The 26093-nt window shown below is 38.8% G+C and overlaps 3 protein-coding genes across 3 annotated transcripts; all 3 read left to right on the top strand.

The window, feature by feature from the left end:
- The first annotated feature begins 587 nt into the window (after positions 1 to 587).
- Positions 588 to 7632, top strand: LOC110155893 (F-box only protein 40-like). The gene is given in 9 exon segments (XM_020920069.2): positions 588 to 608; positions 723 to 1211; positions 1213 to 1297; positions 1614 to 2098; positions 2275 to 2454; positions 2959 to 3203; positions 5742 to 5873; positions 6033 to 6309; positions 6379 to 7632. Coding segments are annotated over 9 exon segments (2124 nt in total). The 3' UTR covers positions 6589 to 7632.
- A 1642-nt stretch (positions 7633 to 9274) lies between these two features.
- On the top strand, positions 9275 to 11682 carry ccdc92bb (coiled-coil domain containing 92Bb). Its single transcript, XM_020920068.2, has 4 exons — positions 9275 to 9453; positions 9683 to 9834; positions 10097 to 10144; positions 10819 to 11682. Exons 2-4 carry the CDS (start codon positions 9705 to 9707, stop codon positions 11520 to 11522), a joined length of 882 nt encoding a protein of 293 aa, XP_020775727.1. The 5' UTR covers positions 9275 to 9453; positions 9683 to 9704; the 3' UTR covers positions 11523 to 11682.
- A 2186-nt stretch (positions 11683 to 13868) lies between these two features.
- Positions 13869 to 26060, top strand: LOC110155891 (clustered mitochondria protein homolog). Its single transcript, XM_055148260.1, has 30 exons — positions 13869 to 13983; positions 14592 to 15713; positions 15782 to 15916; positions 16285 to 16298; positions 16514 to 16685; positions 16755 to 16895; positions 16966 to 17075; positions 17406 to 17560; positions 17642 to 17767; positions 18084 to 18231; positions 18305 to 18397; positions 18850 to 19068; positions 19787 to 19962; positions 20044 to 20358; positions 20516 to 20643; positions 21023 to 21124; positions 21342 to 21442; positions 21559 to 21711; positions 22836 to 22898; positions 22988 to 23217; positions 23439 to 23523; positions 23707 to 23860; positions 24186 to 24325; positions 24394 to 24474; positions 24558 to 24683; positions 24745 to 24866; positions 24994 to 25087; positions 25173 to 25307; positions 25600 to 25673; positions 25875 to 26060. Exons 2-30 carry the CDS (start codon positions 14597 to 14599, stop codon positions 25954 to 25956), a joined length of 4791 nt encoding a protein of 1596 aa, XP_055004235.1. The 5' UTR covers positions 13869 to 13983; positions 14592 to 14596; the 3' UTR covers positions 25957 to 26060.
- The last annotated feature ends 33 nt before the right edge of the window (positions 26061 to 26093 follow it).

The raw sequence follows: 26093 nt of genomic DNA, 5'->3' as shown, positions 1-26093 counted from the left end.
AGGAGCGTTGTGTGCGAGTTGTATTCATTTCAATGCAAAAGGCATATACCAGTGAGTGGTCATGTTAAAGGCCTTTCGGCTGTTTATCTCTATGAACAGACTGCAAAGGAAATATGGGTCAGTGGAGCTCATGCTTAGAATGTTGAAATTGCAAGTAGAAAAAACTAGTTTTTGTACTTCATTGTCAATATAGCTACAGATCAGTCATGTCAATTGAGTTGTTTCAGATTAGCTGTTGTATGCTCTAAGCACAACACTACACACTATTGTCCTCCAGAAGGATAGGTGTTAAATGCATTAAATATTTGACCATTTTGTTGACTGTGTATATTTTCAATTTTGCAGCAGTTACTGAAGTCTATCACCTTCAGCTATGGTGAGTAGCACATTTTACACTCTTTTCATTCATCATCTTTACAGCCACTGGATGCTGCATTGTATTATATACTTCAAAGATACATAAATCTGTTCATCATACCAGGCTGATTACAAAAATCAATAATCACGACTATATGGGTCATAGTTGGATCAGAATACAAGACTTACTGTAATTTTTGTAATGTGGTCCACATTTAAACAGGTCTCTAATGGCTTTTTTCGATGAACAGGTGTCCTGCTGCCCATGAATTTTGTTTGTATCAATCAAAGCAAGAATTATAATCAATTAAAAATTCAGTTACTTGAATAGCCCTAAATCAAACCTTCTTGAATTTGTTCCTCAGAGTTCACGTTCCCGCTCATCCCGTGAGCGTCACAAAGGAGGTCACACCCACTGCGACTCCTGCTACACGCGCCGCTGCAGAGCCCGGGTCGAGCCCTCTGTCTGCTGTCCGCTCAGTACCTGTCGCCTCCTGTGTGGGGCGCTCTTCCACCTGTGTAAAGAGGAGGACCACCTACTGCTCTGTCCCAATGTCCGTGTCCCATGTATCAATGCTGAGTTTGGCTGCCCCCTCCAAATGCCCCGTTCGTCCAGGGCAGAGCACCTCCAGTACTGCCCTGCCAGTGTGGTCTCCTGCTCCATGGAGTGGCTTAGGTGGCCTGTAGATGAAACAAACCCAAACAGTTTTTTGGTTTTACAAGAAAATCTGCTGAAAGAGAGATGTGAGCAGCATGAAGAGGCACTGGATATCAGTTTGGCGTTGGTGGATCAGGCAGACTTATATTCACGACTTAAAATGAAGCCACTGTTCCCAGAACTAATGGAGGAGGAGGGAGGAGGAGAAGAAAGAGGAGGAGGAGAAGAAAGAGGAGAGCGCAGTAGGAGGGACTCTGTATGGGGAGGCTGAGGCAGAGCAACGTAAGGCTACTATGTGAAATTTAAGAACTAAACTCTAACCTGTTCTAATAACTGTTTCTTTATTATTCTATTTTTTGTATGTTATAGGACTCAGTGACAGTAAGAGCCAGTTAGAGCTGGATTCAAATAACTTGAGTCATTATTCTCATCTACAGCTCTTTTGATGTTCTGGCAAAAATGACTTTATATAACACATTTGTTATTGATACATTTGCCTTAATTGTGTTGTAAGTGTATAAATGACCACAGCAGGGGTCAAAGTGTAATCTTTCTTTCCATTAATACGTGATTTATCTCTCTTCACCTCCCACATCAGCATCTTTGCCTGCCCCTGTGAGTGAGCCTGCCCTAGAGGAACCAGTGAAAATGTCTCGCAGCCAGATGTTAGGCCTCATCAAAGAGAAGAGCAGCATTATGGACATGATGTTTGGGATGGAGCGAGGAGCATGCACCGTGGCTGAGTCAAAACAAGATGAGCCAGCACAGAAAGACAAAACAAGAGAGAAGGAAGAGGATAAAACTCAAATTTCAAGGGCAAAAAGTGAGGATCCAGAGAATCATGGAGCTGCTGCTGAGGCTCCTGAAGTGGACACTAGTAAAACAGGACATGCCCCATGGCAGCAGGGGGTGCTAGAGAGAATTGGGAAGGAGCTGACCCCTCAGGAGTTTAACATGTACATAGTGCACCATGGACGCATGCTGATGGCGTTCGGACAAATCGAGGCCTGTACTCCGAGAGAGAGAGACTTTGTTTATGGCAGTTTGGAACCTATTCCAGTCCAGACAGTTCGCACTTTCAAGGTATGAAATGTTAAGGTTTTAGGTTTGACTCAGGTAAGATAAGTCAATTACACTATACTGTCAATTTAGCAGTAACAGTAGTAGATTGAAAATAAGGTATTTGATTGATTTGGTTATTAACAGTGCTTTTTTTTTTCAAACTCTTAACATTTTCAACTCTTTCCCTTCCCACTCAGGTCCCAGACAGTTATCACTACAGATATAGAGCTCATTTATACGACACTGCGGCTCGAGTTCAGACTGAGACTCGGGAGACGGACACCTCAGACCTGTGCTCCTCTGAGGACCAGTGGTTCAGCGATGAGGCCAAACTCACACTACTGGGATATGCTGAGAGGGAGGTCATGGGCCACAAGGTATAGGATAAATAAATGTGCTGCAAACTGTACATAGACCAATACATATATGTGTTCAATCATCTTCCATTACTAGTTTTTCTAAAATGTAAGTAACATATAGCTAGAAAAATAAGCATTAGATGAGGTGTTGCATATCATGATCGCATTATCCCAATAAATTAAGTAAAAATCAGAGAATTATAAAAATCTGACATGCACTTGTCAATTTATTGTCAAATGATTGGACTGTTAATTAAAAAATTGCATTAATCATTGCCTTCATTACCAGGTATTAATTTTTTTTAATAGAATCAACATACTTTCAAGGTATATTCATTATACTTCATTAAACTATTCATTCTTACGCTTTACAAACTTAAAACTATGCATTGATGTATGGAACCTGTGACTTTTTTTTATCAGCAAAATACAAGCAGATCAATGGGCACTCTAAATGTGTTGATAACAAATAAATATCTTGACATTTGCAATGTTTTTGTCCTGTGATTCATTCTGTTCTAGATCTGTGAGATAAAGGCTTCAGATGGACTCTACGTTGACGAGGGCACACAGACTTTTTCTTTCCGCTCAGCTCCGTTCACCTCAAAAACCAAACTGTCTGATGTCATATCAGATACAGACCGGACAACCATACTTCACCTACAGCTTCAGGCCGAACCTGTGAACAGTCGAAACAACCGAGTGAGCGCCTTCGCCTTCGTCTGTGGACATGTTTTCCACCGCAGGGAATACCCCACCCATGTCAGGTATCTGTGAATATATCCTATTTCAGTCAGCAATTAATTAATTAATTATTTATTTATTTATTATTAATGTATTAATTATTATGAACATCTGTCTTCACTTATATTATTTTATTTATGATGGTATATTTACATAAAATCTAAATAACTTGCTTACTGCTTTTGATCAACATAATATAATACATAACACATTTATTTAAAATGCATGTTTTTGAGTGTCAATCTATAGTTTCTAATCTAAACCAATAATACCACACAAAGGCTACTGTTTTGGACTATGCTTTTAAAATTTCACAATTTGAAACTCACTCAAATATTCATGTCCCTTTTTATTACTTCCAGCACAAACCTAAATATAGCCGCAAGCGGCAATGATCGGCCCTTGCGCGTGCTTATGCCGCGCCCCGCAAACGCCGCACCTCACACTGACCGTAATAAGCTTAAACCTTACCCTAATCGTAATTCTAACCATAGCCCCAACCCTAGCCCTATAAATCTTAATTTAACTCTGCAATTTTCAAAATTTGGCAAAAGAAAATATCCAAGATGGCGGACTTCTGGTTTGTAAAGGGGCGTGGTCACAATATACATTTTTGTTCTTATTGCCATGATGCATCTGTGTACCAAATTTGGTTTGGCTACGCCGTTTGTGTCAGGACGTCCCATTGGCAAGGATACAATTTTAGCTTGTTGCCATGGCAACACAATGTAAATGGGGTGTGAGCATCATTGAGTTTTTTAATCGAGACCATGTCACAAATGTGGGTGCCAAATGTTGTATATCTGTGACAAATAAAACCTTATTTTTACATACACATTTTTTAGGGGGTGCTATTGCACCCATTTTTGTATTTACTTACATCAGTCTGTTTAAAATATGAGTGAAATTGGCCAAAGTTTGTGCAAATTATCAGGCGTCGAAGTTTGATGGTCAGCCCCAAAAACAAACCCGAAATTTGCACCGTTGCCACGGCAACACCGTTTGATCTTTTAAAAAGCTTTTAACAAATTTTAATGTCCCACTTGTCTAGATGATACAGAATGATTCTGGTGAGTCTGGGTCAAACGCCCTAGGACGAGTTCGTTCAAGTATGAGGACAGGAATTTGTGCCTTCGTCGCCAGGTCGCCCGATCAATCCAATATGGCCGACTTCCTGTTGGTTGCCTAGCAACCACGTAATATACTTTTTTGTTCCTATTCCCATGATGCATCTGTGTACCAAATTTGGTTTGGCTACGCCAAAGTTTTTGTTGGACGTCCTATTGGTGAGGTCAGATGTTTAGCCTGTCACCATGGCAACACGATGGGGAAATGGTATGGGGTCGTCCGAGACTTTTTTGATCGAGACCATGTCATGAATCTGTGTACCAAATTTGATATGTCTACGACAAAGTAAATTTTGGCACTATTGTGCAATTTCCCTAGGGGGGGGCGCTATTCTATGTGCCAGAATTTGTAGATTTTACCAATGGAGAGTTTATGTCATCGCTATGGCAACGCCATAAAAAATATGACATGGGTGTCATTGACTTTTGGATCAGGATGCCAAAATGGAATTTTGTGCTAAATTTCAGAAACTTTTGAACAACTATTTGGGAACAAATGATTTTCTCACATATTAAATTTTGTTTCAATCTATAGGGGGCGCTAATGCGCCAAATGAATAATTTTCACATTAATTAGCTTCAGGGCAGAGAGTTTAACAACTGTTTCAAATTTCATTGAAATCGGAGTTCGTTTGAGCAAATGGCAGCAATTTGTAAATCTCCAAAATTTGGATAACTTTTGATGTTCCACGTCTTGAGATAATGTGGACCAAATTTGAGCTCGTTCGGGTGAACGCCCTCGGAGGAGTTCGTAAAAGCTTAGCAAACTTTAAGACAATATTGCTGCCCCCTAGTGAAGCGCACTGTGTTGGTGTAATAATATTTTTTCCTTGTCTTGACATGATCGACTTCTGTGTCAAATTTTATGATTGTACATGCACATTTTTTTTGTGTCATTCGTATTCCCTAATGCATTTTTGAGTCGTTTGGGGGCGCTGACGAGCCATTTTATTTATTTTTTGGAAAATGAAAATAGCGAAAAGTTAGAGAAACGCGAGTTTTACCAGATGGCAAAATTTCAGGACTTTTTGTCATTGTTCAGTGGGTGAAAAATGGGTGAGATGGTTAGGAGAATAACCAACCGATACGAGAACAATGTTCCCCTTTTTTTTGGCCGACAAACTATACATTTTCGGAAACCTCAGGCGCATTGCTATGTGATGGCGAGGGTCCCTGGTCACTACGGGCAAGTCACATCGCACCATTCCATTTTTCAGCCACTTGGAGCATCGCTTTGCGATACTAATAGGCCCTTCGCCAGCCTCTGGCGCTCGGGCCTAACAAGGACATAAATTAGCTTTTACTGACAAATATTTTCCAGTGGCACATACAATAATGAAACTATCATCTCTGTTTTTCACTCAGTGGTTACAATTGGTAGTTTTTATATATGTATTGTTACAGTAGTGTTTGACAGGTTTTCTTTTTTCATAGAAATGTTCATTGTGATATCCACACTGGGCTCAGCGGTTGGTTCCAGCAGAGATGTCCTTTGTCTTATCTAGGATGCACTTTCAGCTGCATGAGGTTTCAGCCATCAACTCACAAAGCTAACGTCACCTACAAGTAAGAGTAACAACTAAATGTATTATATAATGCTTTTGTGTAATGTTATAGCTTTCAAGTATAAATAAATACATAGAAATTATCATAATCAATTTAGTTTATATTCATCAGATATAATTATGGTTTAACATTACAATTTTGTCTTCATTCCCTTATTAGCCATGAGCTGAAGACTTTTAACCTCCGCCCTGCTCCTGTCTGCCCTCTATGGAATGACTCTCAAACTGCAGGAGAGGACCCTCTGAGCTCCCTGCCATATGAGGTGCTGTGTCACGTGGCCAGTTTCCTGGACAGTCTGTCTCTATCTCAGCTCGCCCTGGTGTCTCGCCTCATGAGGCAAGTGTGCTCCTCTCAGCTGCAGGACAGGGGCATAATCACCCTACGCTGGGACAGGACCAGCAGTTCACGAGGAAAGAGCCAGTGGCGGGCAAAACCTGTAAGTATTACCAAAATGTGTCTATTATATAAGACTATTATAAATATGTATCTAATCTGTGTCCTGTAGGTTTGGGAGTTCAGTCACCTCTTTTCCAAAGTGGATTCTTGGCACTTTTCAGAAATGTCTCCCATCTCATCTCATCTAAAAATCTGTCCATTTTATGAGCAGCACGTTCACAGTGCCCGTGTCCCTCTGCCCAGTTTGAGCTCAAAACAGAAGAACAGCACACACAAACCAACTCTGGTTGATCACTTCACCAAAAACAAAAAATTATAAAAAAAAAAAAAAATCTGCATTTTGTTTTGAGATGGTGTTTTGAGACATTCTGTTTTGCTAGTTTTTGTCTTTAAAGTGCACTTTTCCTTGTATTTTCCTGCTGATGGCTCTAATAGTATTATGCAATATATTGTTGAATTAATAATGTAAAAAATACAGATATATGAAATGTATTTTATTTTTTTCTGATTTGCATTACACATTAGCTTTGATCTCAAAAGTGGGTCACTGAGAAGATTAAAGCATTAAAACAGCCCATTGAAAAAATGAAATGACAATAGGCCTATGCATATCAACAAAACAACAAATATAGCCACAAGCAGCAATAATCAGCCCACATAATAACTGAATATGATAGTCTTGTAATAAACCAGTGTTTCCTTTCCTGTTGTATTTTGCCTTTGGGTCTAGTGAGAATTGTGATGAGATCATTTTCCATTTTTTATCATTGGTTATTTGGTTGGTTATTTATTCATCACTAGGGCAAAACTCTAAGAAATATGGCACTGACACTTTGATCAAGCAAAATTTCAGACATTTTTCAAAAATCTAAACTTTTTTTTATCAGCATATGGGGTAAAGTTAAAACTAAATTTCACTGAGTGTATAGCACTCACTGTTGGTAAAGCAATAGGGGCTTGGGCTCTATAGGGGTTCGGCCCTAGATTGTTCATATGCTGTTCCTTTTAGGATGATATTGCAATATAGTGGTTATATCAAATTTCATGATTCAGAGCTGTGGTACCTGACTTCTCCATAGATCATATTGTAAAAGCAGCTCATAATGAAAAATCTGAACACTACGTCATCTTGCATATATTGGTAAAATATTTTAACAATCACAGATCTGAAATAAACAGTCTGATACGTCACTAAAATTGTTTTGAGCAATGCATTAGCATCAAACAGGAAGTGGACACTCCAGCAAAAAACAACATAGTGCACGTTTAAGGGGCAATCATTAGGCCAAAAAGGAACTGAACAATTTTTTTATAGTCAAAATTGGTATATTTAGATTTTCACGATAAAGGTAAATGCATTTGATGAGATACAGCATTGTTTCAGGGATGTAGGGGAGGTGGGGGGCTAGGGAATGAAAGTCGATTGTGAGGAAAATAAAATCGTTTAATGTGGCTGAGAGGGGGTCCTTAATTTTTTCTTAATTCCTCTTTATTTCATATTAACCCCTCCTACTTTTTCTGTGTTTATTTGCTTCGACTTATAACTTTGTCTTTTATTGTAAACAATAAGCAGTTGTGGGCCTACCTCTCACAACTGTCAACTTGCTCTGTGGGCGGGGCCAGTCCATTAGGGAATCTAACTCACCTTACTTCTCTCAGCCCCACAAGAGCCTGATAGGGATACAGGAAAATAAAAACAAAAAACAAATAAATACACTCACACACACACACACACACTCACACATACACATTTATTACATGTACATACACATATACACTTTAGGAGAGAGAAATAAATAGAAATTATAGCTGCAAGTGGCATCAAATGGCTCTTGCCTTAGGATGAGAATGCGGAATGAAGCTCTCAATGTACTAATTATGGGCTGTGGAATAACATGGGTGTTTTCAAGTATCGCCATGGCCACACACCCTGCAAAGTACAACACTGATCTCAGGACTTTTTTGATTGGGATGACATGAAGAGTCACTATTTACATTATTCCATGATAAATTCATGGCATTAATGGGAAATTTTGGGATCACTCCCATTAGAATAACATTGGTGCTTTCGCACATCACCATGTTTCCATTTATATTTTTTGACCCAAACTAATTTTGTGTAAAATTTCATACACTTTTGAAAAACTAAAATTTTGCCCTTCCGTATAAAATGTAGTTTTATTTTGTTGGGGGCGCTATTGTGCCAAATTACACTTTACAAATTAACAAATATGTTTAGGCAATTAGGCAAAATTTTACAAGTTTTACAAGTTTGTGCCAAATCTGACTTTGTATGTTAATGTAAGCAAATTCTGAAATTATAACATTTTATTTCCAGCTTAGTTGCACTTAAATTGTGATAGTTATCAAAGTAAATAACAAAATGTTTTGAGTTTTTCATTGGTTTCAGCCATGCACTCTTCGATGTGGAATTAATTTATAATTAAATAAGCACTGAATTTATATAGCACCTTTCAAAATACCCAAGGTGCTTTACAGTTCATTGTTCGTTCACTCCACACTTGGTGGCGGTAAACTACTATTGTAAACACAGCTGCCCTGGGGCAGACTGATGGAAGCTGCCAATCTGTGCCATCTGCCTCTCATCAACATGCATGCACACTCCACTTTCATATTAGGCAATGTGGGTGAAGTGTCTTGCCTAAGGACACAACGACAGTTTTTGCCACTGACGCCCCACTGTGGCACCTGATTTTCCCAGTGGTCTCCCATCCAAGCACTGACCAGGCCCGGCCTTCCTTAGCCTCTGAGGGCTGACGGGATCAGGCTTTGACAAGTCGGTATGGCCACTCGCAGGCTCTACGCCCTATTGTCTCATAAAAACACCACCACTGTCCCTTTAACCTAAAATCCAAATAATCAGCTGATAGCTTTCTGGAGCCCCGCCCCCGCGCTCTGTGGCACCGTAGAGCAGCTGTTGTGGGCGCTGCAGACACACGTACGACCAGAAGGTTACAAATAGGTGATTTGTACCGTCCGCTGCATACATTTTCTTGTGCGAAACAAAGCAGCAATATAATCTCTTTTGCATCCGAAGATACCGCATCGTTTACAGTCGTTTAGCACCGGGCTTTTGTTTTCCGCTGCATCAAGGACAGAGCCATCAGAGCGAAACGGAGATCCATGAGAGGCGCTGGAGGCAGGACGCCGCTTCAGTCTCAGGGTAGGCCACTGCCACTGCACTCAGAGCTAATGCAAGAGAAGGGGAGGATTAGACCGATATCATCAAGAAAATAACGACATGACTGTCTTGTTGCTTGAGATGAATGGTCTTATTACGCATCTATTAGTTCTCAACATGGACCTTGCAAAGCTCGCCCTGTGTCTTGTCCATTCTTGTCCAGCACTAAACTCTCTTGCCTCTGTATGTGCTCGTATTGATATTGCTGCAGGTTGTTGTGAGAGCGCAAAGCCATGGCCGCAGGTAGGCTGGAGCAGCAGGTGGCCAGTGTGGAGCGGGGCATCGCCTTCCTGAAGCAGGAGCATCGGGTCATGCTAACCGGGCTGCACGTGGAGATAACGAACCTGAAGAGACGCTGCCATGGTCAGTCTGTTTACTAGTTCTGATGCGGTAGGCATCCATTATGCTGTGCAAATGAGGTGCAGATGAGGGTTCTGTTGTCCCATAACTACGGTCTTATTATTTGCCCATCAAGGGGTCTCATGTGTACCTTCGTGCCCAAGGCCCCCAAATGTTGAATAATATTTTGTGGTATTCATATTATGCATTTATGGAATTATTATGTCTAATAATCCTCAAAATAATCATATTTAATATTTTATGTCACTTGTCTTTACTTTTGCAGAGTTGGGCTGTGAGCTGGACTCTAGATTTCCCGACAGAAACCCTGCAGGTATCTAAATATATCAGAGAAAAGAGGAAGTATACATTTAGCCTACAGACGGTTTTTCTGGTCATTGTCACAGATGAGATTGTCTTTCATTCAGATCAAATCTGGGATAAGGTTACACTGATACAAGAGATTGGAAGACAGAGCTACATATAGAAAGTAAATATAGAAATAACTCAAACTCTAAAACTCTCCTCATTAGCATATTCAGAGGCATTGTTTGAAAAATTACTGATTTTTTTTGGAGGAAACTGTGTTATGAAGTGCCATTGAGTTACACTATGGCCTATTGGCTAGTGCCAATATAGATCTACAAAACAAGATCTATATCTACAAGATCTTGTAAAACCTATCTGGAAATCACTACATGCTTGTAGGCAGATTCTGACTGTCTGAGTCTAACTTCTGAAAACAACAATGAAAAATATGAATGATGCATTCAGATTAAGATTTTTTTTTTTCTGACTCACCTCGTTTGCATCCTGGGGAGGTTTAAGATTTAAAAGTGCTAAAACAAATAGCCTGCTGCTACCTTTTGCAACAACAATACAATGCATTTAGGCAGTTTTCTATTGCCACAGTCCATGATATTAGTTTGAATTACTTTTCTTATATTATCACACATAGGTATCAAGATCCCAGTTTTTATTAAAACCTTTGTTGTTCCCAACTTCCAGATGAGGAAGCAGAATTGGAGGCGCGTTGTGAAGCAGTGGAGCGCCTCCTGGAGGACCAACACTGTATGACACTGGCGGCCCGCGGTGAGCTGCGCGCCGGACGGGCCCGAGTGTCCGCACTGGGACGAAGCCTCAGGGAAGAGGAGAGATGTTTTTTGGAGGAACTGAAACGCAGAAGCCATAAGATTACGCTGATGAACAGAGAGCTACAGCGACAAGATTCAGCTACATCTAGTCTCTGTCAGGAGCTCCACAATGCCAGGTTAAAACTATTTCAACAAAAACAGGGCGAAGAGTGTAGGGCTGAAGGGACAGAGGAAACAGCCAAAGACCAACAGGAAGTAGAACAAGAAGAGGATGATGATGATTATGAAGATGACAGCTCTGATTGGCTTTTATCCCCGCCTCCACCTGAGTCCCCTGGCCAATCAGAGCTTAGAGTCCAGCGCAGCAGACTGAGCATCAGAGAAGAGCGGGTCCGAGCCTGTGTCCCACGGGAGAGGGTCACATCTCCCCAAAGACCCCTCCCCATGCCTGACCCTGCTCTCTTCCTGGTCCCTCTAAGGTACCGGATGCTGCGACTGAACCGGCCTATCAGACAGAAGGAAAGTGATCAGCTGGATGATGAATGGGAGGATATAGATGAGGGAGGGATACACAGCAGAGTGGACATGGGTGCAGGGGAGGGAGAGACTGCCCTGTGAATGTTACTGATGGGTTAGAAAAGTGGTCTTCCATTGACAAAACCAGCACCAAATGCCCCCTTAAAAAGATATAGGAAATAATGGAAATGTGAGAGATGTAACTGTGGTTGTTTAGTGAGTTGTTGGGCTGTGTTTGAAATGGCATACAGAAAATATTTAGAAATCATTGAATTTAAACATTTAAGTAAAAAATATATTGCAATACATATGATCTGGGGTGGGCAATATGATAAGAAATGTATCTCAATTTTCTTAGAGCCTACAAACAATTTAGATATTTTACCCCAATAATGGTCTGTATACTTTGTAGCTTTATATTCACTTTCAAGAAAACGTACAGCTCCTTCAGAGGCAAAATTTTAAGAATGAATTCTTAAAATGAATTCCCTTGCCAGAGAGCAAGGGAAAGGGGGGTTGACAAAGAAACAGTTTACATTAACATACTATTCACAGGATGAAATAATCTATTAGTAAAACATTTACACAAGTCCTTAAAAATGTCTTTTACTTTACATATAAAAGCAGAGAGAGAGACTCCATTTTGACTGACCTTTGAGCCAAGTTCCTGTTGTTTGTGTATCAGGCCGAAAGATTCAAAATCATTGCAAGATTAAATCACAATTTGATTTTAAATGCTCACATTGCCCACCCCTACATATGGCTATACTTTTCAACTGGGCACTAATTTATTAACCAAACGTGTTTAGTTATTGTGCTTAAAATAACTAATAATTACTCATTTCAGTACAAGGAAGTTTTAACAATCTGTGAGAAAGTATCTCAAATTAGTTTAATTTGTTTTGTCTTGTTTAACCAGATAAGAACCCCTTTTAAATAACATTTGATGCAGTTTACTAAAATGAATTAAACTGATCAAATGGTTAGCATACATTTTCAAATGTACATTAACAAGTACAAGTCACATATTAAATCAATAAAACATGCATAGATAAAGTGCATAGTAGAAATAATATTACTCATGTAGTTTAATATGTTTACATAAATGGTTAGCTTAATTAAATAATTTTCATAGTATAAATCAGCTAAAAGAACTACTAACATGTGTACTAACCCGAATATAACTAACAATCCCAGGAACATATGTGTTGAAAAACACATTCATACGTATATATCTCATCTCAGATACTATTAAACAGTTATGCTTACTAAGTGGTATTATTTGTGTGGAAAACGGTGTGTGTAAGAAGGCTACTGTATGCCACTTCAAATAGACTATGTAAGAAATAATTAGTTTCACTGAGGTTGCAATTGATTCATTGTACTTGTCCAAATAACTGTCAACACAACTAACTGGGTGAAGATGCAGCTGAAGTTGTTTGTGGGAAGTACGGTCATGAATACTAAAAGGTCTCCTGATTGTTCTTGTGTTTCGAACAGGGCCTCACTGTTGGACTGAGTTCTTGGGACAAAGTTTCAGGAGTTGGACACAGCTTTGTTGTAGCTGCCAGTCCTAATGAGATGCCTCTGTTAAAGGCTGTGGCCCTCCTCTGCTTGTCACTGCACTACTGTGTCCAGGCTTCAAATCCACTGTAGATGGCTTAGTGACATTTTGTATGATTTGCACTTTATTAAATTCATGCAATGTGCCTCGTAATGGCAGATGGACAACTGTGTTTTTGTCTTAATTGTATTATTCTGTGTCAACAATATGAATATAGGACTAATTAACTAAATAAGTAGTGCCCTTGTACTTATAGGCTTAATATGATGCATTATTCAATAAGTATTGTAATTCAATCAGATAGTCGGTCTGTAAAATTATTATAATATGCCAAGTAGGCTATATCCATTCAGCACAGCTTTTAGCCTGTAGCATATAGCCTATTTGAGTCTACATAGTGGCAGTAGTGGCTGCTGACTACTGTCTGTCTGCCATTTAAGTTAATTTAGAGTTAGTTTTACATTTACAATGTAGATCTAAGCAAAAACTTAGTAGTGTAATCACCATAAAGGAAACTGACGCCAAACTTGTCTCCAAACGTCCCTTCTCTCCTGGAGACCGTGCTCAGAATCTTTAATGTCCGCCGCAGTGCTGCCATGGCAACCTGGAGGATGCTGTAAAGCTCTCGGTAAAAGTATGTAAAAGAGCAGACCAAATAATTGGGCAGACACTTTCAGGCCAATATTTAGTTTATACACTCATATAATACATTGTTGTTGTTTTTTGTAACATTCTAATTCAATTAAATATTTTGTCAAGTCTTGCTCGAATACAGGAAGTTGCATCACAAACAGAAGTAAGGTCTCCCCCTGCTGGACATGGAAAAGAAGTTACTACTGCTCTCTAGCCTATCTTCACCTGAAGGGCAGACACACGGGACTGAACAAGGACGGAGAGACTGCTGGTCAAGAGGGCAGCCCGCCTGGGGAAGCCCAGAGCAGCCAAAAGAACAACAGAAAGGCTTAGAGGAGACAGTTTAAAAAGAGCAACCCTACAAAGGTATGGAGGACCACTTCATTGCTTCAGTGCACATGTATGTAATGTGCCTACTGACTTTTACAAAGAGTGTTTTGGCTTAGATTTGTTTGTAATATTATGTACTATTGCATAATATATTTAACATGATTCAAACTTGTCAAACGTCTATTATTTGTATGATATCATTGTAATGCAATCTGCTGTTAATTTCTGCCTAGACAATATATTTTCTAAATTTCCACAACATGAAGTAAACATTTGGTGACTGTATCAGTTAAAATAACACAGTTACTCTGGCAATATGGCAACGTAATAGGCTTAGTAATGAGAAACTAGTTGTTACCATTCAGCACTAACATCAAACTGGACAAAGTAGTTGCATCAAGTTAGAAAGTGTTGTGAACTATCTGCGCCATCAGCCTCTCTGACCACCACCAGTCACTCACTCACGACATATTAGGCAAAGTGGGTGAAGTGTCTTGCCTAACTAAGGACACAAAATCCACTGTGGCACCTGGTATTCCCAGCTGTCACCCATCCAAGTACTCACCAGGTCCAACAATACTTTTGCTTCAGATGAGATTGGTCTATATTGCATTAACATGTGTTTTATGCATATTTTTATGTAGGCATCATGGGAAATGTCCAGTGCTGCCACTTTCTCTCCAACTATTTCAAATGTCCAGACGCTTTAGCACCATCTGCGGCTGAGAGGTCTCCTTTACTCTCCAGTGATGAAGAAACCAGGTCTAACTCCCCAAGTCTCCATGATGACACAGAGGATGACCTGTTGACCATGTCTACTGATCTGACCAACCCCACCCTCGAACCTGAGCATTTCCTGTTTCCTGATTTGATATTGAGTAGTAAATTAGGGGTAGATGCAGCTGTGGTGGAGCCAATGGTTTGTCTTTTGGTGTCTGAGGAAGAAGAGGGACAAGGAGCAGAACGAAGAGAGGATACTACATGTAGAAGAAGGCTGTACTCTGAGGTGGAAACTCAAACTGAAAATGAGACACAAATTTTAAAATCTGGACAAATTCACATGCACGTAGAAGTTGAGACACAAACTGAAAGATTATTGAAAAGTCCCAAGAAACAAGAGAAAGAAAAACTGACTGAAATTAAATTAGACATTTTCGGAAACTGTTTAAAAGAGCACACAGATATTACAAAACATTTTGAAGATGCAGCTGATAGTGTAAAAATAGATATACAGGCAAAATCAGACAAGCAAAATATGAATATTATAGATACTCAAGAGGAAATGGTTTCAAGTTGTAGGAATAAGGATTTTCCTACCAAATTAAGTAAAAACAGCATTGAGCATAATACACAGAAGATTCAAAACAATATGGTGCTAATAGTAGAGCAAAGTGAACTTTTTGTAGAAGAGAAGGACAACATAGTGGTAGAGAGTAATAGTGAAGTAAAGTGTGAAAAACTGGACTGTTATGATGAAGAGGTTTTGGATACAGTTGTGATTAATTCTGAATGTGTAGGAAATATTTTGGTTATGGAGGATACACAAGAGACATTAGCTTCTCATGATCAGAAAGAGGAGTACACATTTAGCAAAGTAGACACATCTACTGAAAACCGTATTCAAAAGGAGTATGAGGATAGTGATGTGCCATTTGTTATGGATTTGGACACTGCTCTTCATGCTGAAAATCTGAGTCTGTCTGGAACAAAGCAAATGACCCTCTTTCTGGTTGATAAGTTGTTTCTAGAAACACCTCAGTTTAAAGGTAAATATGTCATTTCATTTTTCATTGTAAATGTGTAAATAAACAATTGTTTGAATCTTGTTCAACAGCACCGCCTTGTCAAACTGAAGAGGAGTGGTCTGAAGAAATGATTGAACAAAAAATAGAAGAAATAGTGGCTCAACAGGAGATGAACTTTACTGTAAAAATTCAACCTCCGGGAGCAGACATCTTTCGAAATACAGGTGCTTCATTGCAAAAGCACAACAGCAATAGATTGTGAATAAAAAAGGTGGACCTATTTGACAAATGTTGGGATCCAGAATACACACTCCTTCAATAATTCAATATCTCATTAATGAATCTCACCGTTTTATAATAGACTTGGATTAGCCAGTCAGGGACACACATAGTCCATATTGGAAAAAATAAAGGAAAAAATATCACAAGGGCTGTTAATATGAGGAGAGATAAATATGATTTTATTTGTAAATTGTAATTGACCAATGAGCTTCAGGTGCATCACTGAAAAAACAAACAAATCTGATTGCACGATTACTTGGCCCTTATAAATCTGTTTAAAAATACAGAGATATAATTTTGAATTTGCCAGGCATGTTAACCAATGCAATTCAGAATAAACTGTAGAATACAATTTTAACTTTAAACCTTGGATCTAAATTTGTTTGCAATTGCAACTTTCTGAAAAGTGTGATAGGTGTAAGCAGTAGTCTCCTATTTGGTTTTAATCTGATTTTTCTTGCTTTGATCTTGATCTCTATATTTAATATGTCGTATCATATGCCACGTAATCATTATCCAAATTTTTTTTCAATTTGCAGGTCTCTGGACAAATGCTGGTTGCTGAGCTTCACCAAGTTTTGATGGACCATGAGCTCACCTGCCATCGCACATGCTTCTCCCTGCAACTGGGGAGTGCCGTTCTGGACAGCCTGTCAGAGCTACAGTCCATACAGGGTCTGCAAGAGGGAGAAGTCATCAAAGTAGTGGAAGGTAGTGAAATTTGTTTATTTGATTTTGTTGTAGTATGCTAGTTTTTTTTTTTTACACCACACACAACAGCACCCTATGCAGTTCGAGATGCTCGTCTTCATCTCAGACATGTCAAAAATCTCCTGAGAAGTTTGGATCATACAGAAGCATACAATGGACAAAAAGGATGTTCTATTTCTTTTGTAAATTTGATCACCCAAATGGACAAAGGTAAATCCAACAACAAATATTATCATTATAATTACTCTTATTCATTATTCACCCATAGTATTCCTCACAGATGGTGAAAGCAGGGACCAAGAGAGGTTTTGTATGCCTCCTGAATATGTCCTCCCTGGATGCAAAGACAGACCACTAGCTCCTCTTCTACCACACAGAGATGATTTGAAGGTAGAAGATTTCATACTTTTTGACACAAAGACTGTATAACAGCATTTGTAAATGACAAGAAAAATATCGATAACAACAATGTTTTGTTGTGATCTAACCCTCAGTGAAAATACTACAAGCAATTCAGTCATGAGTTCCACCTTGTTCTTATAAATTAAACAAACTATGCCAATAATAAAGCCATATTCAATTTCAACTTCAAATTCAACTTCATTCCTCAATCAACATAGCAACTTAAAAAATGTAGTGCCATGTAGTGTGGCTGTATTTTAAACATTTCCCAAATATTCAGTTAACAGTTCAATAGTTTTTGGACTTTGTGTTTGAAAGCCACTGCAGTGTCTTCAAGTGTTGACTTTGAGTAGCTGGAACCCTCCTCCAGGAAACAGGAAGATGCATGGAGACCTGCTGTATTTAAATGTTCTGACTATTGAAAACAGAGAATTCAATATAACTGCATCAACCCGGGGTTTTTACATCAATCAGTATGTGTTTAATTACATTATATAGTTACATATTTAGTTACATTGCATATTTCCATAATTTATCAGTTGCTATTTTTGCAGATCTACTGCCTTCAATTTCAATCCCAAACCTGCATCCCCCACGATCCTGTGCCATTCTCTGGTGGAGCTGTTGAGCCAGATCAGTCCTGCATTCAAGAAAAACTTTACAGCTTTGCAGAAGAAGAGGTGAGAAATTATTTATTAAAACAGGTTGTAAGTTTCTTCCCGTTTTAAAAAGTGAAACTGACTGGCAGGACATGCTGATCAGCTGTCAAAAGGTAGACGTTCTGTCCTGGTTTATAGTTTATATCTCTGTAATTACTGAACCTATCCACATTAAACATAAATTAGTAGAGGAATAGTATTAAAATCATATAATAGGAAAGTGTTGGCAGGTACAAGTGACTTTGATGCAGTAAAATAATTGTCTTTTTTCTAATCCATGACTCTAAATTAATGACAGACAAAAGATTTTAAACTCCACTTTGTTTGGATGTTATAGGGTTCAACAGCACCCTTATGAGAGGATACCAACACTGTTTCAAACATATGTCTGGATCGCTCCTTTAGCAGACCATTCACTGGATGGGATCAGAGCAGAGGAGACACACAGCAGCCACATGGGGCAGGATGACCTCACTGCTGGACAGGTTAAATAAATCATACCATCTTAAAGGTATAATGCACCCATCACTGTTAGTCTTACTGTTTTGTGTTGTGTAGAATCGAGACTGGAATGAGGAGCTGCAGGGATCCAGAGAGCTCTCAAAAAACACTTTACAAGACCGAATCTTAAGAGAAAAGAGCATTTTCAAGGTAAAAATCTGTCAAGATTTTTACCTTGAAGAATACTGTTAAGAAATGTATAATATAATTTATATGTACTCACTTCATGGAATTAACTGGTCCTGTGTTTTACTTACTTTTCAAGCTCGATTTTAAAAAGGAAAAGGCTTGATACTTTTGATTCCACAATGATAATTAAAATACTCTTATAATGATGGTGTTTTTGATATTACCATGTGGTCTGGTACTAGTTTAATATAGATCAAGACCCAATTTTTGTCTTATTTATGTAATTTCGTCAGCGTCGGTATTTCGGTATCTAGTTTGATACTAGTTTTAGTGTAGAGGTATAATTTTTGGCAAACCCAAATTTACTGTATACAAAAATCCTCCCAGTTAGTGTAATATTAGAAAATGTTATAATGATGAAATTGCTGCTCTGGGTGTTGGGTCTATCTTCTTTATATTATTCTCATTTCCAGACCAGTGCTGACTTCACAGTTGCTGCAACACGAGGAGCTGAGTTTGTCGTTGATGGTAATGCTGTGCCTTTAAATCCAGGAGAAGCCCCTCATCTACAAATGTTCATCTGGAACAACATGTTTTTCAGCCTGGGTTTTGATGTGTCAGAGCACTTTCGTCCTCTAGGGGGCGACACTGCTGCACACGCTGCTGCTCTTAGAGACCTGAGAGGGACACAGGTAAGGGCTAAGGTCAAATAAGAGTGAAATGCATATTTGATTGATACTTTGCAGCTGATGTCATCAACATTCATTGGGGGTGTGATGCAAATGTAAGCACTGCTCTGTTGAAGCACTGTTACTCAAGTGAAACTTGACCTGATTTGAGCTTTGTTTTAAAATAATCTGACAAAAAAGAGCTGCCTTAATCAACACTGCAACAGGTGAGATGTTAAAGAAGTCCCTCTCTAATAACATTACAGTCACAATTTAGCTAACAGTTTTTCAGTTCGTCACTCACTTTTTTATTCAAAATCAAACACCTAAATAGGACCTTTAACGTGTGTATTGATCAAAGGCTGTTGAAAATGTGCTGCTTAAATCCATTTTGTATTTTTTTCTTGAGTTTTTAGACTATATTGAAACATTTTTGCAGTTTTTGTTAATGTGTGCACTGTGTCACTATGGTAACTGTTCAACATTCTGCCAGTAGGGATACATGTAGAACACCTCCAGCATTATGTCACTGCAAAGTATCAATAATCACTACATTTCATAAAGCCTATGGCATTATTATTAAAATCTCTACATGTTAAGGAAGAGGTAGTTTCTTTACTGTAGCAACACTGGGTCACACTTCACAATAAGTATCAACATGCATTTTTGTGTTCATTCTGGGTTCAAGATCAAATGATGTAGGTCAATTATTTGAACTCATTAAAAAAATCATTTCCTCAAGGCTTATACATCACTGGACATCAATGGTCTTCACACTCTTGGGACAGCTGTGATAGACTATCGTGGAGTTCGAGTTATTGCACAGTCCATAGTCCCAGGATTATTGGAGAAAACTCAGGAGCAACCTCTTGTCTATGGATCTAATGACTATGGGAAAACAGTCTATACACACCCAAGGTAACATGCACTCATATATTTTTTTATTTTTCACCTCTTTCACCTCACCTCTTATTTACTTCAGACAAATCCTTATCTTAGGTTTGTGGAGCTTTTGGATAAAACATGTCACTCTTTGAAGATCCAGCGTCACACTGTACTAGACCACTCCGGGACTCCAGTGGATCTCTGCTCTGGAGTCGAAACTAAAGGGATTTTTGGAAATGATGGCCGAGCCTACATCCTGGACCTTCTGAGAGCTTTCCCCCCTGATCTTAACTTTCAGCTAACAGAAACAGAGCATAAAGACAATGAAGAAATCCCGAAAGAGTGTGTTCAATATGGATACCCACGTCAATGTCGTCACAGACTGGCCAGCCACAGACCAGAGCTGGTAGAAGCGTTTGTCCAACACAGGTCAGTACAACACAGCTACAAAATCTGATTTGAACATTTCTTTTTCAGTTATGATTTAATGTCTGTCTCTTTGGCATCCTTACTTTACTGTTGAAATTCTTGTATCTTGAATTTTCTTCATTGTGGGACAACAAAATATTCTTTTATCTTGTGCCAGGTATGATATTTATGCCAAGGCAGTATCAAAAGGGCTTACAGAAACTGACAATTGTGGAAAGAAGCAGGAAGTGGTGAAGGAGTTGACGAACTGTCGTGAAAACAACAATTCAGCACTGAATGTTGAAGGTAAGTCATGGGAGTAACTTTGAATGAACCTGAGAAAAGATGGTGAGTATGAAGTGAATGAATATTTGTTATGCACTTCAATATGTATTATTAAATTAAATATTATTATTATTATGAAAAACAACATTCACCTGATATTGTTATTACATGGCCATTTATAACCCAACCTAATGGACACAGCTATACTCCAAACTGGTTCAAAGCAGGTTTTAAAAGCTTTGTAATTGTCAACCCCTCAATGAAAATCTATATAGTAAAATAGAATTGATGTAATAAAGACCAACAATAGTTATTTCACCGACCTCAAGCACTAGGGCTGAGAAATGAATTTCATGTTATTTGACTCTCCCATTTACATATTTAACTCTTTTGTTTGCAGATGTTCTTAAACAAGCTGTGATCCTGGAAGCGTGTAGGTCTGTGGGATCAGTGAGTGACTCCAGCTTTGACATTCGCTTCAACCCTGATGTTTGTTCTCCAGGTATGGGAAAAGACAACACATGCTGTCCTGGTTTGGTCCTTGTTTGAACCCTGTTTACTTCAGCTTGGTTTGTCCTGGTTTAGTTTTGGCCCACACTATTCCAGGTGTAGGTACAGATATAGTCCCAGATTAATCCCAGTTATGTGTGCCAAAAAATTAACTAAATTAATGTGTTTAAATATAGAGTGTATAATTTATTTGTTCCTGGCTCTTATAGATGTTACTTTCCCCGTGGAATGTGCAGAGGAGTTTCTGAGGCAAAGACAGTTATTGTGGCATGTAGCTGCTTTTCTGCTCTCTCACCAAATCCCTGCATTGGTGAGACATTAAATCCAAAAGCCTAATAATCTATTATATATGATAGTGCCGTTGTGGTTGGTCATAGTGTCATTGGTGTTAGTGATTTTCTTGCCTTTTCCCTGTGCCTTCCCCAGCTGACAGAATGCCTGGCCCATCCCACTGTGGTGATGGATGGGGCAACCTTGACCTCTGAGCTGCACCGGCATGGCATAAATGTGAGGTATTTGGGAACTGTCCTGGAGCAGCTTGACTCAATGGAGGAGTGTGTGAGACTCAGTCATGTAAAGGTACACAAAAGCAAATAGTATTTTTAGATAGACATATTTGGTTTGGAGCATTTAATAATAATAATAATAATAATAATAATAATAATAATAATAATAATACCTTACATTTGTATTGCACTTAAAACGCGGAAGGCAAGGCAAGTTTATTTGTATAGCACAATTTGTACACAAAGTCAAAACATAAGTAATCATGAAGATTAAAATTTAAAAAGAGAGACATAAATTGGAGAGAAGAGTGTGGAATGAAAACCTTTCAGTCATATGTACAGTCAAACAGAAATGTTTTGAGCCTGAATTTAAACAGCATCACAGAAGAGGCCTGTCTCACATGTTCAGGAAGACTGTTCCAGGTTTTAGCTGCATGAACCTGAAACGCTGACTCCCCTTGTTTAGTCCTGACTCTGGGCACCAGCAGGAGGCCGGTCCCTGAGGTCCTCAGAGTGCGAGATGGTTCATATGACACTAACATGTCACAGATGTACTTTGGTGCTCGGCCATGGAGAGACATGTACACAAGCAGAGCTGCTTTAAAGTCTATTCTCTGAGCCACAGGAAGCCAGTGCAGAGACCTGAGCACAGGACTTATGTGCTTGTACTTCCTAGTTCGAGTAAGGACCCGAGCTACGGCGTTCTGGATGTTCTGCAGCTGTCTCACAGCTCGTTTGGAGAGACCAGAGAGCAGACCATTACAGTAGTCTAACCTACTGGAGACAAACGCATGGATAAGTTTCTCCAAGTCTGATTTAGACAGTAAACCTTTGATTTTTGCTATGTTTTTTAGATGGTAAAAGGCTGCAGATGTTATTGATTTGATGTGGCTGTTAAAGTTCAAGTCTGAGTCCATTATTACCCCTAGATTTCTTGCCTGATTTGAAGGTTTTAGAGAGAGAGAGACTGGAGGTGACTGCTGACACTGCCCCTTTGTTTCTGTGGACCAAACACTATGACTTCAGTCTTGTCAGAGTTTAGCTGGAGAAAGTTGTTTTGCACAAGCCACTCAAAGCGCTACACTTTTGTCATTATTTATTCACTGCATAAATTATGATACATAGAAAATGCTTAGGTAGACAAAACAAAAATTAGACTACCAATCTGTGCTAGATCTGGACCTTTTTGTTTCACAGAGAATTTGTGTCAGTGAGGTCATTGTGAGAAGCACCAAACATACATTCAGGACCTACCTGCAGGTACACAAATTCTTTCATCACTCCACTGAACACATGTATACAGAAACACTGTCCATTGTTTTTTAAAACATTTGTTCTGTTTTCTATAGGACGTGGATCCGGCCTCTCTCTCTGCTGCTGTCAGTCATTTCCTGAACTGTTTCCTCGGCTCTTCATGTTTCGTCCCAGGAGGAAGATCTGAGGAGATGGTCACGAAGCGCAGGAGTCGCAGACGGCGCAGACGACTTTCAGGAAGTGTTTGGGCAAAGTTGACCCACATTGACCTTTGGAGCAGGATCAAGAAAGAGGCACAAGAATATTTTGGCTACCACATAGAGAGGTGTGGTTCGAGAAGTATTTACTTATTTTTTGGAGTGAATATCCACGAAAATAAGGGAAAAGAATAACTAACAAAGACATTACAGGACAAATGCTGTCGTGTCATTGTCTCTTAGAGCACACAACTGAAGTTCAGCACTGATGATATAGCAGGCTACCATGTAATGTTGCTCTAATGTATAAAATATTCGACTCTGTTGTTCTTGTCCTCTCTATGTTCAGTGGGAGCATGGATGAAGTCACTGAAAAGCACAGCCTTCAGAAGATTTCTCTTCTGCGAGCGATTTGCCTACAAACCGGGATCCAGGTCAGACATCTCATACATGTCTTCATAAAACATTTAGATTTACATTTACGTGTCAGACAAAGTGGCTGCCTCTTGGAAAGGGCATTCACATATCCATAGTCATTATTTCAGCAGCAGAAGATAAATAATTTCTTTCCCTCAGAACCTATAAGTAGTACTAGTACTGTCTCTTTCTCTGTATAGGTGCTTTTGAAGGAGTATGTATTTGAATCTCGTCACAGACCAGTATTTACTGAAGAAGATGTCATGAACATGTTTCCTGTCATCAAACATCTCAATCCAACTTCGTCAGATGCCTCTCGACTCATTCGGGAGGCTCAGAGGGCGGTACAAAGGGGTGAGTCACAAATAGAAAATTTGTATATACATTTAAAAAAAAAAAATTTATTGGAATTTTAAAAAAGGATACATTGCTCCATATTATATTATATCTGCATTTTAGATATAAATTGGATACAAAAATAATATCTATCATTAGACCAAAATCTAAGGTCTAAACTTTTGCTATGTTTGTGTTTTTGTTTTCGTGCAATATGTAATTGCACTCCATAGTGATGTCGTTAAAGTCAAGATGATTGATATCTTAAGGAAAATAAGTTCAGCAGCGGCTGCTTATCAACAAACTCTTTCAACCTGGTTAACTCAAGATTCATATTCTTTAGGTCTTCTTAAAGATGGCTATGACTTGATCAGCCAGGCCATATCCCTTTTTACCAGCGTCTGTGGTGTGCTGCATGAAGATGTGTGCTCCTGTCTGCGCCTCCAAGGACGACTCAGCTACATACTGGGACAACACACAGAAGTAAGACATTTGTCTTACATTTGTTCTTTTATTTCTACTCTTTCCACCTCTTTTTCCATGTACGACAGGCTATAAACCTCCAGGAAAAGACTGCTACTAGTAGTGAGAGAATCAAAGGTGTAGACCATCCTCAGACCATTCAAGATTATGTAAGTTTCAATAACATTTGAAAGGTTAGTTTAGTTAATTAATCACTGTATTTATTTATTTATTCTGTTGTTTTCTGATTTAGACTTACCTGGCTCTGTACTGTTTTGCCGGAGGTCAACATGCTACCTCACTTCAGCTCCTTTACCGTGCTCGGTACCTGTCTCTACTTGTATGTGGGGAAGACCATCCACAAGTTGCATTAATAGATGTAAGTTTGTGTTTAAATATGAAGTTGTAAATCACTGCTAATGTTGTTTGTAATTGTTTAGAGTATGCTGGGTTTAGTGCTACATGGACTAATGGAGTATGAGCTTTCCCAGAAGTTTCTTGAAAATGTCTTATGTCTTGCTGTAAAATACTATGGTGCCATGTCTCTGAAACACGCTCAGAGGTAACTATAGCTTTCTTGACAAAAGTTCAGATTTAGTGGAATGCAAAATCTCAGCTCAAAGCCATTATTTCACAATAGGTTTTTGTCCTAAATTGCTGTAATCCAAAATTGTATGTTCTCTTTTCAGTCATCATCAGCTTGCCACTCTTCTGGAAAGTAAAGGTGACTTCAGAGCTGCTCTACACCATGAAAAAGAGGCCTGTTCTATATATCAGAGCCAGGTGACATATTATAAACAATACAAACTTAAATATTTCTCTATGATTGGTGCTCATTGTGTCAACTATTTAAATTGTTACAATTTAGGTTGGGGAGGACCATGATCGAACTAGGGAAAGCAAAAACTACCTGAAGACACTTACTCAACAAGCTGTGAACCTCCAGAAAGCACTTAATCAAATCTACTGTGAAACACCCTGTGCCTGTATAACACCTCCAAAGGTATGCTTTTGGAAAAAGTAAATACATTATGATTTGAAAAAACAACAAAAATGGAACTACTGCAACTATTCCATTGCAGTTGTCTTTTAGTGCTGTAGTAATTCTTTCTAGTAGCATAGTAGCTTTTAAATTAGTATAACAAATTCTCCTGCCTTGCCCTACTGTTTTAAGATGTGTTGCTGCCCTAAAATCATACAAAAGAGTAATTATATTTTAAAGATTATTTTAGTTTTTAGGAATTATTTTAAAAAAATTTGACAAATGTATAAATAATGTATAACTTTGTTTTTAGCTCTCGGTCCCAAACACAGCTACAATCCTTCAGCAACTGAACCTCACCTGTGGCATTGTTCTCGTTCCTCTCAGGTATGTAACTATGACACTTGACTTTTGTATTTAGAGAGTTTGAAGATAAGGGGTTCCTGTATGTCTGACCCAGTTTGTCAGCTATTTGTGCTGTGAATGGACTGTCAGATGCATTTAATGAACCACTTTTTTCTGGGTTATTTTGTGCATCCTTTCCAAATTGTCACTAATGGTAATCTTTTCTGTTTTTCCCACTCTCAGTGCAGAAGAAGTGACCAATCTGGGGACAAAGATCAAAAAAGAAGAAACACATAAAGTGAAAAAGCAAGAAAACATCAACTAAAGCCAAATCATTCAACACCTGCACACAATACCACAATGTTGACTGTATTGGATGGTTGCAAAATAAAATGTCTCTTTTGTCAGACTCTGCCAGACAAAAGGAATAGAAAGTCAAAACTGGGTCAAATACATGTTTCT

The sequence above is a fragment of the Boleophthalmus pectinirostris genome, unplaced genomic scaffold, assembly GCF_026225935.1.
Source record: "Boleophthalmus pectinirostris isolate CB_2022bp ecotype Guang Dong unplaced genomic scaffold, ASM2622593v1 HiC_scaffold_12, whole genome shotgun sequence".
NCBI classification, from domain to species: Eukaryota; Metazoa; Chordata; class Actinopteri; order Gobiiformes; family Gobiidae; genus Boleophthalmus; species Boleophthalmus pectinirostris.
Note: the sequence above shows the minus strand (reverse complement) of the source record. Positions and strands in the feature narration are given on the sequence as shown.